At 36.4% G+C, this 11894-nt stretch overlaps 1 protein-coding gene across 1 annotated transcript; it reads right to left on the reverse strand.

Annotated features, from left to right (window-relative positions):
• Positions 1 to 360: 360 nt before the first annotated feature.
• On the reverse strand, positions 361 to 9665 carry LOC147505516 (uncharacterized). The gene is made up of 3 exons (XM_086605572.1): positions 9328 to 9665; positions 824 to 1007; positions 361 to 580 (listed from the first exon to the last, which is right to left on the reverse strand). The coding sequence occupies exons 1-3, from the start codon at positions 9663 to 9665 to the stop codon at positions 371 to 373; spliced, it is 732 nt and encodes a 243-aa protein (XP_086461698.1). The 3' UTR covers positions 361 to 370.
• Between the last annotated feature and the right edge of the window lie 2229 nt (positions 9666 to 11894).

Consider the following 11894-nt stretch of genomic DNA (forward strand, 5'->3'; position numbering starts at 1 on the left):
TTAATAACCAAGCTCACAATAACACTAACTCCACTAGCAAAAACCTACAACATTGAATCAAAATTATCAAACTAACCTAGGCTAAAATTCAAGACATTACACCAGTCCACTATACAGGCAATCACCAGGCCATTACCGGGCATAACCACGAGACATACGGATGAGTACAGACCATGGAGAGTTGTGGATTTCGATTTTTTGCATGAACTAAGTTAAGTTAAAGTTATCTAGCATAAAAAACAACGGAAGGGATGGAAGTATCTAGGAGATTATGCATCCTAATCCTTGCTACTTTTGGATTTGAAGTCGTAGGCTACCTTACTAACATTGTAAGTTGACATTCATAAACTATTCTGGAAGATTTAGTCCTTCAAATCCTTTTGCAAGAAAGGAAATGAGAACAATATTGATTAGCTCTGTTTCTCCAGTCATAGCACAGTGTTGTTATATAAGTAATAATCCAAAAAAAAAAAAAAAAAAAAAAAAGAAGAAGGTCAGTAACATACAGCATTTTGCGGGAAAGTTGGTAAATTCCCGTTCCAGCCATTGCAAGATTTACATTGACAAGGTTCCAATTTTTCTGCAGCCCAGTACAATATAATTGATTTTAAATTTATATTCAAGTCAGTACTCTGTAGAAGACACGGGTAAAAAGAAGCCAAGGCACACTATAGAGGTGTTAAAACCAACTTATTGGTGTAATAAGCGTGCTATAAGCGCATTGTGATAACTCCAATTGCATGTGACAACTGCGTACCACAAAAAAAATTGATATATTAGTAACACAAAACTGTGTAGAGGAGAAATTTCATAATGTATCCACGAAAGAAGGACGGAGAAAGTTCTCATTTAAAAACTGAATACCTATTTGCTGGGGATATGATAGTTTCTCTGGGGGCTTTGCAAAGTCAACAATATTAGCTATGCTAATACCCCATTTAAAAGTTGGAGCCCAAAAGTGAACTGCAATTATAAAAGTTAATTTCACACAGAGGAAATTTAAGACTCTAAATTTTGAAGAGAAAAATTACGAAGAACAGCTTCTTCAAGTTCAATAATAAGAACTTTCTTACAAGAAAATGGCGACTTTGCATCTACTCAGTAAAGTTTGAGAAGCTTAATTAACCAAAACATGAACAAATTAGCATAAAAAGAGTAACCTTGCCATTTTATCCACGGGTGTGGAGAAATCGGGGAGATAGATCGAGCATAAAATGGGGAGCGAAAACCCTAGTGACAGACGATTTTCTAGAAGTTGGAATTGGGGAGAAATTAGGGAGTTTCAGTGAGACTGTTTTTGGAGTTTCCAACCAACCAAAATTTTCTATCTGAAATTGGAGTGAAGAGAGAGTCATGGGTGTTCGAACCTTTTTTTCTTGTTTTTCATTTTGTGTAGAGGAGAGCACGTACGGTACGGGCTGGAAGTGTTTGAAGGAAGCATGAATCTGAACATGGGCTCACTAGGCTGTGTTCGTGACTTTGTGTATCTAAGCAGTTATTTTTTAGTGGAGTTGTGGTGCACTAGACCGAAAACTAAATGGGTCATATACTCATATGAGACTGTGATATAAAGTGGGGAGTATCTAACTGTTTTGGGAGAATAGTCACAAATAATCCGTAATACATGAATCTTTCCTAGAAAAAAGAATTTGTCACGGTTCTAGATCCGACAGTCACAAAAAATATTTTAAAACAGTCACAAAAGCCCCTTTCTGCCATTTGTGACCGTTTCGAACAAAACAATCACAAATAACATTTTAAAACAGTCACAAAAACCCTTTTTTCTACTAGTGAAAATTATATTTGGGCAAAAAATATTTGATATACTTATTAAGGCATTTGGGCAAATAAGGCAAAACAAAATTCTGCGTACATAATATTAGGTTAAATCATCAATGAATAATAAATTGCGGGTCTCCACCTAGAAATTAGCCTTTGTTTATAGTCACAAAACTTCTAAATTTAATTTCCAAAATCTTACACTAGGAAATTTTGTAATTCAAATATGTTATATATTAATTTACGAGGAACTTAACACTTACTACAATTTTGGACTACCGATATTACATGGTAACAAATTGCTCATTAATTAATTTAGAAACCAAAAATAATTTTCTATTGCCATATTAATTATTTCTAAGATTTATATATATACCCTTAAACATTGTATGAGTCAAAAATCCAAGGATGAAAATAAAGACAGTGGTTGTCGTGAAAGAGATGGTAAGAGAAAGCTATAACCAAGCCTAAAGAGTACCAAGAGAAAGTCACGGAAGAGAAAGAAAGGTTCAATTAGATTGTTATATATTACAAGAAATGAGTTTTTGGCGACAAAACATAATGTCGCTAAATATTGCAAAAACATCGCTAATTAGATTTCGCAACATTTTTTTGGAGCGTCACCAAATTGTTGGTAAAGATATAGTCAACAATTATATAGAGCGACAATTTACAACATCACTAAATATGACACCTTCACCGACGATAATAATTGTCGCCATTGCTTCAATTTCATAGCAAAAAGGTGTGTTTTTTTTTGGCAATGTCTTCAAAATCGTTGATATTAAGATCTTATTAGCTTCGTAAAGTTTTTGAAGGTCCAAAATATTTGAAATAACTAATTAAACAATTTATTTTATTTTATTTTATGTTCTTAGTAAAAAAACATATATATTATTAGTAAAGTAGTAAAATTGAACAAATAGTAAAGTAATATAATTGAGATGAACAAAATAACTTAATCTATGAAATCTGCAAAGTCATTGTTGAAAATCCAACTAACAACAAGGGTTAGTTAGTCCTAATGTAATAACCTAGGCGTGGCCCGAGGAGGGGTATGATGGAAAGGCGCCTAGTCCAGGTATGGGTGATGGTTGCGCCATGGTGTAATCCAACTTCGATTAGGGGGCTGTCCAAAGATTTTGACTATGAGTAATTGATCTTCCAAATCCTAACATCGATGCATTTTCCAGATCATTTTGCCACAGATTTTGTGGGAACTCCGTAGTTAAGCGTGCTCGAGCAAGAGTAGTCCAATAATGGGTGACTTCCTGGGAAGCTGTTGTTCGGAGTCCAAAAACCCCTCTCTGTTGGATGTCCACAATGGCTAAGTGGGGACAATATCGACGTGGTAGGATGGGGCAGGTCATTACAAAATGGTATCAGAGTCGAGGACAACTCAATTTTAAGGTGGTGGGAGTGCGATACCCCTCGGCGTGGCCCGATGAGGGGTATGATGGTAAGGCGCCTGACCCGGGTATGGGTGACGGTTGTGCCATGGTGTAATCCTACTTCACTTAGGCAACTCTCAAAAAATTCTAGCTATGAGTAATTGATCTTCCAAATCTTAACATCGAGGCCTTTTCCGGATCGTTCTGGCTACGGATTACGTGGGAAGTTCACAGTTAAGCATGCTTTGTCGGGAATAGTCCAAGGATGGGTGACCTCTTGGGAAGCTGTTGTCCGGAGTATGGGTGTAGTGAGAGGCGGGCATATGAGGGCCAATGCTAAAATTGTGAAGCCCTAACCTTCACCTCAGCCCTCTCTTTAGAGAATTGAAGGTCAAGCCAGAGGGCCGAGCTAGAGGGCTGGGTTTGATTACTCTCTTAAATTCTTTATTTACAATATAATCTTGCTAAATTGATACGCGATAAATTAATTATCACGTTTAAATAATAGGTTTTCTCAATCTTGACTTTGGTTAATCTACTTAATTAATAATTTGGCTAAAATTTGTAAGATAATAAAATTCAAAATTTTCATTCTTATATTAGGTTATTTTATGTGCCGATGTATTCCAATAATCAATAAGAAATATATATGAGACCAAAAATATGATGTGGTGTTGTAGGTTGTATAATAACTTGTGTTGAAGTTGATTAAAAACTTGATTACCATATACCAAGGATCATATCACACCACCCTTATTTATATTTTATTCTTGCTTATACATGGAGAAGTGAGCCGAGTTCATATCCCGACAATGGAACAATTTGTTGTTTTGAACTAGATTTTTCATGTAACGTTGGAGGAGCCTACACAAAACACTAACTTATGTAAAACATACTTTTCATTTTTCTATTTATACAATTACGTACTTTTTAACAAAATATAAATTAAATTACATAAAAAAAAAGTTGTGATGGCCATAATGCAGGCCTTGTGAGGCCCTTTGAGAGTCGGGTTGAGGGTTGCCCTCATGCTTTCATATCTAGGCCCTTACCCTCCCATAAAAATGTGAGGGCCGGCCTGGCCCTCAAATTGCATGAGGGCTTAAATTTGAGGGCATTTTTGGCCCATGGGCCGAGCCGAGGGCATGAGGGCCTTTTTTACACCCCTAGTTCGAAGTCTGAAAATCCCACATTGTCGGATGTCCGCAATGGCAAAGTAAGGACAATATCGACGTGTTAGGATGCGACGGGTCGTTACAGCTAACCCCACACTTTTGGATACATTTGGTCCCCCCTTACTCTCCAACTTTGTCTGAAAACTCTACTTTGTCGAATGTCCGTAGTGGCTAAGTGGAGACACTATTGACGAGGTAAGATGGGACAGGTCGTTATAAAATGGTATCGACTTAAGGACGACTCAATTTTATGGTGGTGGGAGTGTTATACTCCTAGGTGTGGCCCAATGAGGGGTATGATGGTAAGGCTCCTAGCCCTAGTATGGGTGACGGTTGCGCCATAGTGTTATCCCACTTCGCTTAGGCAGCTCTCCAAAGATCTTGGCTATGAGTAATTGATCCTCTAAATCCTAACGTCGAGGCCTTTTCCAGATCGTTGGGCTACAGATTCCGTGGGAAGTTCGCAATTAAGCATGCTCGGGCGGGAATAGTCCAAGGATAGGTGATCTCTTGGGAAGCTGTTGTCTGGAGTCCGAAAACCTCACACCGTCGAATGTCCGCAATGGCTAAGTGAGGACAATATCGACGTGTTAGGATAGATAGGGTCTTTACACCTAACCACGCACTTTTGGATGCATTTGGTCCCCCCCTACTCTCTAACTTTTGAATTATCACAAATAAATAAACCCCTAATCAGACCAATTCTGTTCTAGAATCATTCATATTTTCTCTAATACCCATATTACCCTTCTGTTATTTATTTATTTTCTCCAAAGATTTTTCTTTTTTCTTTCTCGCCAATTTTCTCTCACCCAATCTTCATCACCTCAACCATCTATCACAACTAATGAGTGGGCAAATGGGAAATAAGAAAGAAATCCAATTAGAAAAAAGAAAAAAAAAATGATGCAAGTGAGATGAGTTATGAGGAAAGAAGAAATAAATAATAAGATATTAAGATTTGGTTGTGTAAAGAAAAATGGGTTGCTGATTCGATTCTTTTTTAGGAGAGAAGTCAAAAAAGAATAAGAAATTGAATATGATGTTATTCCTTTAATTCTTCTTTTATAATGAATTTGATGTTGTTTGAGAGAAAATGAGAAGGCAACAATTTTGGGTTTGGTTGTTGTTGTTAAATGGAAGAGTAAATTGGGTATTACAATAAATATGGATGTTTGTAGGGTGGAAGCAAGGCAAAATGAGGGTCTAATTATGATGATTCAACAGTTGGGGGATGTTTGGGACCCTTCTTCGTAGGCCCCTACCAGGTACAAGCCCATTACCAAGCCCAGGTCCATAGGTCCTAGTTGTAATGGGCATAGATTGATCACGACTAAGCCCAAACAACTAAGCTCCGATAAAGCCCAATGTAATGGTTTCGATCTATTAACAAACAGGTCCGATCCAACCCTTGTTTATTGGACGTCCAAGCTTGGAACAACCCAAGCCCAAATCCAAACTTGCCAATTACATACACCAGGAACCAATCTTGTAGAGTTGGGAAACCTGTCTAATACTAAATTGGCATATTCTAAATAGATTTGATTCAATCATGCTGCTGAAGCAAGAATAAGACCGGACAAGAAGCTTTCTAATTCTAATAGGATTCCTGTAGGAGATCTGTGTTCCCTATATAAACTGAAGGAAAAATCCTAGTTGAACTACATAAGTAAGAGAGCAAGACAGAGCATACGTACTCCTCTTCTTAGCTTGTTTTAGACTTGATCCCATATTGAAGTGTACGTAGGTAGTTTCTCTCCCGAGTCCACTTTCACTAATCCCATCTCAATCATCCCCTTCGTCGGATCCCTCATTAGTTTAGGTAGATTTACCATAAATAGGGGAACACACAAAACACGTCCAAAAAATTAAGGGTTAGGGCCAATTTTCTCTTATACCAAGTACAAGTATAACTAGAAATTTATGAAGTTGAGTTGCAGTAAACCAATTTGATTACTTGGGCTCCTTCACCATGTATCTTTCTTCATTCTAAACTAACAAAATATGCTACAATTCTATAGAGTTACTAAATCAAGTACGAAGTTGGGTGAGTAAGTAATAGGGCATTGTCTTTCAGCGAAATTACTTAATCAATCAGCCCAATCATTATTGCTTATTGCAGTTCATCGACCGAAAAATTTGAAGTGTCTAAATCGTAGGAATACAAAAAATGCACTTAATGAATGACTATTTAACCTCTCATTATATTATAAATCCTTAGATTAGTAATTGTGCACTACACCGCTATTACTAACGGTAAAAAACCGTTGCGAATAATTTTCGCAACGCTTAAAATGCGTTGCAAATAGAACGTGGGCAAAGTGTTGGAAATGTTTACAACAGTTAAAAAGCGTTGCAAACCAAATTTTCCAACAGTTATTAACCGTTGCAGAGTGATAATTACTAACGGTTAAAAAGCGTTGCGTAGTTTGATTTGTAATGATTTTTGATGGATGCTTTAATATTTATTTTTTGCTTTGCAACGGTTTACAACCGTTACTATTGTGTTGATATGGTAAAAAAAAAAAAAAAAATCCTGCCCCAGACACCCTTAACCTATACAAATGACATTTCCCAGTGCCATTTCATACAATTTGATAGGTAAATGATGGCAAATAAACACAAACAAAAAGCTGAAGAAAGTACAATATTCATTGAACCATATATATATCACTTCAAAAGAATTTGAAGGTTACAAATTCATATTTACTAAGGGTTACAAATTTCCATACGATTTTCCGAGCAATCCCAAATCTTCAAAATGTAATACCAAGCATTAGTGATGGCTTCACTCACTATAAATCCTAGTGCTGCTCCACGTCACAAAGTCCATCTAATTCCAAAAAAATCACAAGACAAATAATGAACTAAAAAATATAATCATACTAATTAAATTCATGTAATTAAATAAATCTTTGCTCCCTCCCCCCCTAAAGACAGAACGTTGTTGTCTACTCTTATATCTCAAGGACATAAACAATGATTATATAATACAATCAAGGTGTCTCATGCCTAATAATGAACACTATACACATCCACATAATCGTATGACATGACATGTACTGTATTCTCATGGATAGAAAGCAATTCAAGTAAATGGAATAAACAAATAGTACTTGAGGAGGAAATTGTTGTGAAACACGAGATGACAGAGCAACATTCCTTGCTTCGTCGTAATAGCCTGTTCTCAAGCAAAAATAAATCTGTAAATAAGTTAAATGAGTTAATTTAGTAGCATGATTTTAATCAAACCCAGATAGAGAATTAACAAATAGGTAGCAAAGTGATAGAAAGGTGATTAATTGTTAAGAAAATCTATGGCGCATTTCTGCTATGTATCTGGCATGTTTTCATAAGCAACTCTGTCAAGTTATCTGCCATTTAGACATATACTTCCATCCTAAGTTTGAAAATACAACAGGAAAAAAAGATGCACAAACTAACAGTGATAAGATGATTCTCTAAAAAGATGTCTCTATCAGTCATACCAACAGTAAATACATCTTATTGGTAGGTTGTGTACTCTGTTAACCCTTTATGGAATTCTAGAAGCCTCGTGGAAGATACCAGTGACTTTACTCATCCATATGTGATTCATATAAAAATACAATGTCAGAATTGCTCAAGTGTTTGTCGAGGATAATTTCCATTCGAAAAAATCACAGTGGTTCACCAAAGGACAAAAGGTTACAAACAAAATTGCAGTTCTAGATGTTTCTTAGAAGTAAGAACTAATAGCGAAAATTGATAAAATTCTTTTTTAATTCGACCACCTCCTGCCAAGTTGTATCTAGGGGAGGATGCCTACAAGCATCACTTGCATCAAAATCTAGCACCCCATAATCTCTACTAATTCACTCATGTCATCCATCTTCGTCATTCTCTTTTCTGGGCATAAGAAAAGATGTTCAGGTATTTTAAGTGTGCACATAGTTGTAGGAATATGAAGAAGCAAGATGCAGTTGCGGATGCATGATACTACTTCACCAAATCAAACAATTTTAACTATTTTTGTAAATTACATGCATTCCAATCATTGTTCAGCTCAAAAAGGATTCACGTTGGCAATCACCAATTCTTTTATGAAATAAGTACCCAAAGTACTAGAACAAAATTGTTACCTAAGCAGGATGACTTTGGATTGTGTCAAGGATATGCTTCTCATGTCCCCATTCAAGGTGTCGCCTACCACCGATTATTAATGACATTTTCCTTAAGATATTCCTTGGATTAATAGAGTTTTCAGCCACTAATGCCTGCAAAGAATGTATTGTCAAAAGTCAAAGATATGAAATGGTATAACTACTACTAGAGGAAAACTTAAACAAGGGCAAATTTTAAATGTTTGGTTCACCAATGATATGAACGCCATATTTTAAAAGATATTATTAATTGCCTTAGGATCAGGAGACATGCATAGATTTGTATGGTGTTATATGATCTAAGTTGCATGCTAAACCATTAACAAACACATTGTTCACTTTCAATTTGTCATTTTTTTTTCTTTCAATACAAAATTTTGGTTATTTAAAAGCAAAATGAAAGTTTGAACATGATATGAAAAACATTTCGTAAATAAGAAATAATTATCTACCTAAGGATTGCGAGTCACAAATGCAGGAAAACCTGTGTAAGTTCATCGCCTGGAATGAATGCAATGAGGGGTGAGTGGAGCCTTGTGTATTATCCATTTCAATTGCAAAGCAAAAAAGGTGTGAGATAAAGAAACACATATCTTTTATATTAGACCTAATTAGAAATTTATATACACTAAAATGAGTTTCTACAAATTTAGTAACTCTGCAATCTTAGCTACTAAATGGCCTAAACACGTAAAAAGATATGTGGGCTAATGTCGGCTAGAGAAGTCCAAGATCATCATAACAAATTAACTACAGTCCATCAAACTTCTTTTTCCCTACTTTGATATCTATATACGCTTTTGAAAAATGAGGAAAAGAAAGTAGAGCAAAATGCTTTACCTGTGGGTTTGGAACATATATATTGCCATCTTTGTAGTTGAATCATCAAGACCAGTAGCACCTCCAACAGTTCCCTGGGCATTAAGAGTGTATCCAGTCGGATTAGAATAACTTCCAAACCCTGTTGGAGTGCTTGCGGGAATTGGCTTATATTGTGATGCTCCATACTTTAGGCCACCTGGGGCAAGATGTGAACTACCTCTTGGCATCATCAAGTAGTCATTACCATTCGAGGGATGAGGATAAGCAGGATTGTTAGAATACCCAGGCACACCCAAGCGATGGATGCTCGGAAACTGCGGTTGATGCTGGAGAAGCAGACCCAGAATTTCTAACATGGCTCACTACAAGAAAATGGACATTTTGCCACGGATGCCCGGTATTTTTAGCCACGGATTCGAGCTGTCGCATGTTTTCCCACGGTCTCCATCCGTAATTATTTCTTTGTTGGACTGTGGCGTGGTTCTGCAACTTTTACCTACGGTTGTTCACAATTTAGGTTGTGGCTGCTACCCACGGTTTTATCCGTTAGATTCTCGTGTGGAAGCCTTTCCACGGCTTAAAGTTATTTTTCGCCCCTGTAAACCGTAGGCAAAGATCGATTTTCCAAGATAAAGTTTGACAACACAAACACACCAACAATGGCAGCCACCACCTCTAAAATGAATGTAAGTTTTTTTTTTCCCTTCTTCTTTTGTTAGTTCTTCCTCTCCTTCTTCTTCAATTATTCTTCTCTTTTTTGGGTTTGGAAAATTTAGGTTTTTATTTTCGTGCCTTCCTCTTCAATTCCCTTATTTACTTTTTGTTCTTATAGACCAAGGATTTAAATGGATTTCAACGAGTTAGGGTTTCTCAATGTGACGCTCAACATTTCTAATTTGGAAAACTAATTTTGGTTAGGGATTTGTGTGCATAGGTTTGTTGTTTTGTGGATTAGCTCTTAATATTCGTCAAATATTTAAATTGTTTGATGAAAATTTGAACTATGTTCAAGAGTTTTAATTTCTTCTATTTTTCACTCCTCGCAGATCTTGTTTCTATCTCTTGGTTGGACGGAAAAAGGTATGAAAATGGTGGAATTTAGTAATTATATTGTTAGCTTTATTGTTTATTCTCCTTAAAGAGATTGTTGAATTGTAGGTCTATGATATGTTTTTAGTAGAAGTACTTGTGATTAGTGATGCCCCCTGTAAATATTTTTGTGTTTATAGTGTGCCCCTTGTATCTGGATGGGTATGGTTTAACCCCAACCTCAATTTTGATTGCTTAAAATAAGTTGTTTTACTTATAAGAAACAAGTTTTATTAGGTTTAGGGTTCATTCTCTCTCAGTCTTTTTTACACCTGTTGCTGCTAGGCTGCTGGCTAGCTAGCTCCCTGGCTTTTGCTTGTTTGTTGATTTTGAAAAAAGAAACAATGGCAAACCAGATGTATGGTTACAACCCAACTAGTGGTTACAACAACAACAAGAACAGTGCAGGAGGTGCTAGATCTACCGGTGTCTATAATCCTAGAGGAGACTCCTCCTCCTATATATGCTGCTTTCTCCTCGGAGAGATACCACTCCGAGTACACTCCTGCTACTGATATGGACCACCTCAACCACAACCACTGTGTAGGAGGAGTTGGAATTATAAGTTCATCCTCCTCTCTGTGTAATAACTAGGCTGACCCTGGTTTCAGGTACGTCGACATCATGAGGTACGGCAGCACCATGACTCCCCCTCCTTCCTGGTCTACTCCTGATGTTTATGCCTCCGTTGGTGGTGGTTACGACTCTGTCCTTGCTGGCATGAAGAGGCAAACCGAAGGTATCCTTTCGTTTTTCTTATTTCATTTTATTTCTTTGCTTAGTTATTCAAACAAATTTATGTATTGTCTAATAATCTATCAACTGATTTACTTCGCCTTACTACTGAATACCGATAGTGTGAAGGAAGAAATATTACCTAGGAGCTATCAAAACTCATCCTATCTTTATAATAAATAAATACTAGAATCTATGTTTTGCAGGTAATCTTGTAACAAAGACTAAAGCTAGAGACTGCCTCCTATTTGACCACGCTTCAGAAACACCACTAAGTCTCGTGACATTGGCTACTTAGTAAATCCGTCTTCTCAATGTTCTATTTCTACCACTCGAGGTAGAACTCTATTTTGGTTATATGGTCTAAATATTGCTAGGTTTCATAAGCTAATTATTACTTGTAAAGGTTTAATGCCTTTTCCTTTTACTTATATGTACATATTATTACTTGCAACAATCATTTTATGATCTTATACGTATATATTATTACTTGTAATATTTTGGTTGAACAGAAATGGGTGCAATCACTTGGTTTTAGGCCAGGGCAGGCTATGATGTTGTGGAAACAGATTTATGAACACGGCGTTTGGACACATTCTAGTGATGAATTGAAAGGTATTCTCGTAATTAGATTCTGAGACAGTGGCTACCCTTTTGGTTTATATGCAACTATATCATACATTTGCTAGTTGTGATACTACTTGTGATATCTGAACAGGTTGATTTGGAGTGCTCAAATGGACACTATTCAGTCACACAAG

Source organism: Coptis chinensis, chromosome 4, assembly GCF_015680905.1.
Source record: "Coptis chinensis isolate HL-2020 chromosome 4, ASM1568090v1, whole genome shotgun sequence".
NCBI classification, from domain to species: domain Eukaryota; kingdom Viridiplantae; phylum Streptophyta; class Magnoliopsida; order Ranunculales; family Ranunculaceae; genus Coptis; species Coptis chinensis.